General features: G+C 31.2%; 1 protein-coding gene across 1 annotated transcript; it reads right to left on the reverse strand.

Annotated features, from left to right (window-relative positions):
• Positions 1-2,310: 2,310 nt before the first annotated feature.
• On the reverse strand, positions 2,311-4,216 carry LOC118043559 (loganic acid O-methyltransferase). The gene is made up of 3 exons (XM_035051575.2): positions 4,000-4,216; positions 2,862-3,509; positions 2,311-2,781 (listed from the first exon to the last, which is right to left on the reverse strand). The coding sequence occupies exons 1-3, from the start codon at positions 4,066-4,068 to the stop codon at positions 2,461-2,463; spliced, it is 1,038 nt and encodes a 345-aa protein (XP_034907466.1). The 5' UTR covers positions 4,069-4,216; the 3' UTR covers positions 2,311-2,460.
• Between the last annotated feature and the right edge of the window lie 3,919 nt (positions 4,217-8,135).

Consider the following 8,135-nt stretch of genomic DNA (forward strand, 5'->3'; position numbering starts at 1 on the left):
AAGGATGGCGGGCGGAACGTATACATTTTTTAGATTTTATTGCCCATATGAAAGCATTGTCTAAGGCTTTCAAGGAGGCGCCGGAAAGCTTCCGGGATAGGCAGATTTGAAAGTCAACATTCTTCAATGATATATTTATTTTGTGTATGCAGTCAATCCCATTTTATTAGAGTTGAATTGACCGAAGGCGAGTACAATTAACCATAAGCTCGACTACCTCAGGCTGCTTTAATGGTAGTTGTATTGTTTTATTATTGTTATTGTTATTATTATTAGTATCCAGGCCAGTTTGTGCGTATCTTGATTAATTTAATGAGTTTTGAAATTAACAACCATGTAAGTCTCTAGTAGCTCTGAGATGACTCGAACTCGTGATCATTAAAGAGCAAACTCATGACCTGACCTGTTGAGCTACCCCTCAGGATTTACTTGTATTGTTTTATTATACACAAAGAGGTGTGCTATGTTGCTTCCTTATAAAGTGGGATCACCGCTCTTAGAAAAAGAAATTAAAAAAATAAAACCACCTTGGCCCTTAAAATTATGAGCCCTTCAAAATAAAACTGATGAAAATTTGTAAAATATCCAATAACTCATCAAATTGAATTTGAGACACAATAAAAAGAACAACTCAAACAACGATAATTTCTTCCTTCTATATTTTTTTCTCTTCTTTAATGAGCTTCATCATTCTTCTTAACCTCTAAAAAAATTGAGAAAAGTTTAAAAATATATAAATAGTGAGCGAAATGGTAGGTTAGTAAAGAAATAAGGACTAAAATAAATAAATATAAGATCTCAAGTCATTCACCAAAATAACTATGAACTAAAAAGATTAAAAAAAATTAAGGTTATAAGAAGATAAGAAAATAGAGGGATAATTGATTAATAAAAAGATGGAAAGACAAGTAGAGAATGACCTATAGATAGAACACACTATATACAAAAAAAAAAAAATTATAAGAGAGGGAGAAATCACAAAGAAACTAAAAAAAGTGACGAGAGAATAGAAAGTAAAAAAGAAAAAAAAATCATAATCTCAACTTCCTTCTTCTCTCTTCCGATAACTTTGGCCTTATAAAACATATAAGAAGTCATTGACTATCAACCCTCTTTTCTCTTTTACCATAGCAGTGTCGTGACCCATCTCAGCCACAAAACATCAATCACAACAACTCCTTCAACCACTACACTAGACATCGTCCTCTTCCCTAATCACTATACTGGTCAAACTATGCATGACCTTTTCTTTCCAACTAGTAGCACCTCTGATCGACAACAATGTCTCTTTCATCTTTTTTTTTTTTTTAGCCTCCACACAAACATCACCACCAGATTCCATAACCACCGATAGCCACTAACTCCTATTTTCCAACATAAAGCACCACCCAGTAACCTAGAAATCATCATGAATTTCAACCTCCTTCAAACTTGAAATCAACCTAGAAGTCAACTCAAAATTATCACAACCCCTTTCCTTATAAATCAACCCTTGATTAACCCAAAAATCATAGCTTTCATTGCAGCACAATAAGTACTATTATCATAAAATAAAATAAAAACATGATGTTTAGGGTGATCTTTATCTATCTTTTAGCATAACTAATCTTATACATAAGAATATCTAAAGACTAGTTAATGTTATTAGTTACCATAAAACTACGAGGGACTTTTTAAAAAAAAAATTAACCCTTTTACATATAGTTCACTGAGAAGTCTGTGCAACAATCTTTATTATTATTTGTTGGAAATTTTGTTAAAACAAGGTTATTGGATATATTTAAGGAAAAATTAAAAGTGGGGTCCACTCAATTTTTAGGTTAGTGTTTTTTAATGGTTTTAATATACTAATATCAAAAATAAATAAAAATATTTTCAAATAAAAATATATTTTATAAAGCCCACCTTAGAGAATTGAGAAATTTACATTTTATAGTTGGCTGTCCTAATTTATAAATATATTTTTTATCATGGTACTATTTTTTTTAAATAAAAAAAAAAATCAGATTCCATGTTGAGCAAAGATGGAAGGAATGCAATCACCTTGTCCTATTTAGGTGTTGAATGAGTATATTGACGCTTAATCTTGGACCAAGCTTTTCAATATCAAAACTTCAGACAGCCTTGAATTTATTCAGGAGAAATGGTGATGTTCTAGTTTCTTACGATCCAATTACCTAAAAGCATCAATATTTGAACATTTTAGCTACTTTTTTGGAGTGTCTTGTTTTGACTGAAGCCAATGGGGCCTTGGATGAGGATGCTTCTAATGATGAAGCGAATGGTGGCACAGAGAAGGGTGCCTATCTGTGTTTGAGAATTCCCTCAATTTTGTAATAATATTCTAAATTAATCAAAAATACCCCAAATTCCCATAAGATTTATTATATTATACATATACAGATGAGTTTGTAGTTTCTATATATATAAAAGAAATTGCATATAGAAATTTATATCTTATCAGGCATTGCGCTTGAGAATTACAGACAATCCAATGGTAAAGCCATCACTTGCCTTGATTGGCGGTTTCCCCGCGATTTTGGCAGGATATCTCTCGAATAGCTGTTCAATAATCTCACTACGGAAGTGTTTTCTTAGAATGCTTTCAAATCCGGATCTACATTCTTCAACTGAAGGTAATGGAACAGACATCGGAGGCAGTGTTTCCCATCTTGCAATCCCAAAGCACCCATTTTTCTCTATCAGTTTTCTTAGCTCTTCCATTGAAGGGCTATACAGCGGCATGTTGAAGGAGTCGATTTCGTGATTGCGTATTATTTCCTGCAGAGGTTCCAGAATCACAATGTATACGCGTACAGTAAAGTAAATTCTTGGTTATTTAAAGTTTTGATTTTACAAACCTCATCAACCATGTCTGTAAGGCATGATTCCAATGGCTTTAAGAATGGACCGAGCGAATTTTGAGATGGCAGAGTTCCATCCGGACGTCCTGGTATGAGAATTATCATCAAGCCACCAGGAGCAAGCTCTTCTGCTCGAGCAGCTAGAAAGGACTCCATGTCCTTTGCAAATTGAAGTGAATAGGCCTCACCAACTTCATGTGGTGCATTTGAATAATAGATCCTGCCCTTGTTACATACTGGTGAATTCACATCACCCAGTTCTTGTGGTGCCCTAGATAGCCAATGCAGTGCAAATGCTGAGTAAATGATGTTAAGGCTAGCCCTTGGAAACAATCCTCCATGAAAAGAACCTGGAACTCCAGATGCGAAATATTTCCTATCTGAAGGGAGATTAGCAAAGAGAGTATTGAAATCATTTGAAACATGATCGTTGAAATACACTAGAAACTCCGGGAGGCTAGAGTAGCCTTTGATTTTGCACTTCTGTGTGACGGCTTCTACAATATTGTCCATAGCTATAAATGTGTTTGGTCCAGTCGAACAACCTAAATCAGCAATAGCAAACGCCTTCGAAGAATGTTCTACGACAAGGTTTTCGAGGATCCCCGAAGTCAGCATTGATTTTGCACTAGCAGCTGCCGCTCTCTGCATTGAAACATCTTCAGCTTTTGCAAAGAATTTTACAGTTTGATTGTCGCATGATGATAATGCAATGAGATTGAAGGTTGTTTTGCTATCTTAGGGGAAAAAAAACTATCAGACTTGAGCACTTGAAACTAATCTATGGTAGGTGTATCTTATACCATCATATCAATTACAAGAAGCCATTAATTCTTGATAAAATCTTTTGCAGGATGTCACTAAAACTACAGCACCTTTGAATAACAACATGATTTGTCCTTAAGACATGGTATATATTGTTGTCCAAACCAATTCTTGAAACTTGATTACAGAATTTAGGTTTACTAATTGTTTGAAAGATTTGTCCTTGCGTAGGAGAAAAAGAATTAAAGTTCGTGTAGTATCAGTAAACTCGTAGCCAAGAACAAGAATAATCGCTAACCATAGACATGAATAAGAGTAAATCAGTTAATGATTCAAGACAGGGCTAAATAATCAAAAACAGCTAGCGCACCTGTAGACTGGAGTTCTTGGTGTAGCTGTGAGGGCCATCTCCGCCGGTCATAGGAAATGATTCTCCCATCTCCTTCTCCTCCCTCCCGCACCAGAACTAAATAAAGAAAGAAACGTGAACTAACTTGTTGCCATTGATGCTTCTTTATAGAGGCTCGAGACAAATGGATTTGACACTACTTTTTAACTTATTTGGGACTTTCATATTTGTTGCAACCACGCCCTGAAGGAAATTAAAGTTATTTTTTTAAATTATTATTATTATTATTATTATTATTATTATTATTATCAAAGATTTGAATGCAGCCTCCCCTGAACTACAGTATTATTTTATTTTATTTTTACTATTTTACAAGAACAAATTCTATTGTTGCCTCACATGATAAGCAGGAATTCTCAACTCCTGTAAGGAAAATTTTTTCCCGCTCCTTTTTTCATAATATTAATATATTTAACTTAAATTATAAAACAACTAACATTTTGGCGCATATATATATTAAAAATCATGACACCACAAATTTTTCTAATAATTTTATTGCTGGTATAATTGTTTGGTAATTTTCTTTTTTAAAAAAAAAAACGAACAAATATCATTTGCCTACAGATTAAGGGCCCATGGCAGAGAGACGGCCGTCTATATCAAAACCAAAAAGTCCTATCCTGCGGTGGTCAACGTTAGACCTTAACTTCTACCCAATCTCGACTATGGTCATTATTAAGTTTTGAAAGATAATGTACCTGATTTAATTAAGTAAAAATATAAATTATATTATATGGTTCAAAAATTAAATACATTAATTTAAATATAATTAAAAAAACTTATATAAAATAATTTCAAAATCAAGTATGTTTATTTAATAAATATCCAAAGCTATTCATTTATAAATAATCTTAAATAATCTATTAAAAATAAAAATAAAATCTATAAACTAACTAAAAAATACATATGCCAATTGTGTGACAACAAACATTTGGGTATTTGAAAATGTGATAACGGTTATTTTTTAAAATATTTTTTACTTAGAAATATATTAAAATAATATATTTTTTATTATTTAAAAATTATTTTTAATATCAGCATTTTAAAATAATTTGAAAACATAAAAAAATTTATAATATAAAAAAAAATAAAAAAAAAATTAATTTTTTTAAAGTATTTTTAAAATATAAAAAAAATAAGTTCTTAGAATGATAACGAAATGAACTTCTTTAAAAATTTAAAAAACCATGTTTTCTTAGAAATTATATTTTTAATTAACACATATTTTCATACGAAAAGAAATGGATCATTTTAATACTGGTTCAAACAGACCTAGCTAGCGTTTATTAGGCCATCTAAATGAACTTTTTTAACAAACGAATTAAGCCTTTAATTAGAAAAAAATACACACACACACACACTCTTAGTTGAGAATATGTGATCCATGGCTCAAGCAATTATGCACTTTCATTGCACGTGCTTTGATTCTATGTGAGCTTAAAGATCTTCCCCAAGACAAGGTCGTTGATAATGCAATGGTATTGCCGTTAGTCCATAACTCATTAAAAGAAATTTTTTTCTTTTTGTGGAAAAATTTAGGTCAAACCCTCTTTGATCTCCCTCTGAGCTTATTTAATTATATATTCTTCTATTTTTGTCATTACCATAATTTTTAGATTTATAAATAAAAAAAAAAATTATTAGTATTTATACTCTTAATCCATCAACACAAATTTTATCAATAGACTCATGGATAAAAATATTTCATAAAAAAAACTCTTATTACTAATTTGCAGTCTATCAGTGAATCTTTTGATAATAAAATTATGATTAGATTTACTAATAAAAAAAACACACCAAACAAAATTTATCACCAATAAAAAAACCATGTGTAATTTCATTAAATAATTACAATGACATTTGCAAATATAGGATTGTAACCTAGGCCTGCATGTGTTGTTTGCCCGCCCAAAATCCCACCATCTTAGTGGTAGCTAGAAAATCTAGGGACTTTTTTTTTTTTCTAAAAATCCATTTTTAACCCAATTTAATCTAAAGATATTTAATAAACACCCTTAAAATCATTATATATATATATATATATATTATCAACCAAGAATCTCTAAAAAAGCCTAAAATACATAATCAAACCAAGTAAAATTTTCTCTCTTGATGTTGATCTACTTCTCAGGTAAGATGAAGGCTAAGAAAAATAAATCAATTGGATTCCTTTCATTAAATAAAACTTATTGACATTAAAAATGATATTTTTTATGGTTGAAATGTGGTAAATCAATTATTCTCTCTCCCTTTCATTGTTATCTAGTGACTCTCTCACCTTTGCCACACCTAGATACTAAAAAATAAACAAAATAAAATTTTGAATTAAAACAAAAATTTCAAAAACTATAAGAATTGAAAAGGAAGAATAGGGAAGATAAGTGGGGAAAAAAAACTTTTTCATGTAAAATTGAGATTTGTCATGATATTTCTTTTTGTTTTACACTTTGATTATTTTTGTTGAATTTTTTTCTTTTCTTAACAAATTAATTATGAAATTGGGCATAAAATGTTGCAATTAAAAAAAAAGAGTTTTGAGGACAAATTGTTGTTTCTTTTTTTATTGTTATTATTCAATTAATTTGTCTTATTAAATTGTAAGTTATAGTAAAATATTACGATGTTTAAGGATTAATTAGTAATATTTTATTAGTTAGTAAACTCTGGCACTATGAAGAAAGTAGTTAGTTTGAGCTGTTTTTTAACATTATATCTCTATTTATTTGATCTCGTTAATGGCTTATGTGCATGGCATGTTAATAGCTCTTTCTAAAGTTCCTCTTCTGTCATTTTAGTAAGCAAAAGCGAGAAAAGTTTACCAATCTTTTTTAATGGAATTCATGTTCATGAATTTTCTCATGGCCTTGTCTCCGATGCTTTGGTAAATATTCATCTTGTGACATAATTCGTTTCCTTAAAACTCATTTAAGGATAAAGAGAAGATGCTGCCACTTCAGCATGTGAAAAATGTGCTTTAACGATCTGTCACATTTTGTCTGTTTTTCTTTCACAAATCACTGGCACATCGTAACATCTTACCTGTCTTTGAACTAATTTGTGATATCTTATCTGCTTGCTATATTTACTTAATACAGAGCTTAGCTCTTTACAGGCAAAAAGTAGATGAGAGGCGCAATAATCAAATTCGAAAACTTGGTAAACTTCTTGTTTGATTTTAGATTCTTCAAAGAACTGTACATTAAGGAATCAATATTTACGATCTGATTTTCACCCTAATCGTTTTTTTTCTCTACGGTTTTGCAGGGGACATTTTATATATATTTCTCCTGTTACAGGAGATTGCACAAAGCAAATGAATACTTGACTACAGTTCTTCACTGATTCTGCAGTTCACATCTGCGGTGACTACTTTTTCAGTCAAACCACAACCGTCGTCAACATGCCGGAGATTCGAAGAAATGCAGCAAACAAAGAAACTATGGTCTTGCAATTATTTCTTATAAAATGCTGACGATTGTCGATAGCCAATATTCCCCACAAGGATGATGGGATATCGATGCAATGTATTTAACATCAACTTTGATAATAGATGATTGTCTTCTGTTGATGGGATGGCAGCCAAGATGCCGCCACTACTGGTCAAACGCTTGTTAAAATTAAGATACCCAGGACCCTAAATTTTTATTGCTGTGGCATTTCACATGAAAAGAAAAACGAGGAATTTGTCAAAGAAGGCATCATGCATGTATGCACAATAGCAAATTTGACCTCAAAAATATGCTGGCTTCGGTGTATCTTGGTTTCTTTTCCTTCTATACTTGGAATTAGGTTATATATATGGATTAACTATTCTATATGCCAATCAATCAACTCCTGCTTGCACTAATATTGAGTTAGTTTATTTATTTATTTATTTATTTATTTATTTATGTGGGTGTTCGGACCAGCTTACGTACATCTCGATTAATTTCACGGGTCCTAAAATTAACGACCATGTAAACCTCTAGTAGCCCTAGAGTTTATGAAACTCGAACTAATGATCTCTAGAAAGTAAAACTAGAATCTGACCAGTTGAGTTACACCCTTTTAATATTGAGTTTATTTACTCCTAATAACGTGGTAAAGATTTTCTTGAC

The sequence above is a fragment of the Populus alba genome, chromosome 7 (assembly GCF_005239225.2).
Source record: "Populus alba chromosome 7, ASM523922v2, whole genome shotgun sequence".
Classification (NCBI taxonomy): domain Eukaryota; kingdom Viridiplantae; phylum Streptophyta; class Magnoliopsida; order Malpighiales; family Salicaceae; genus Populus; species Populus alba.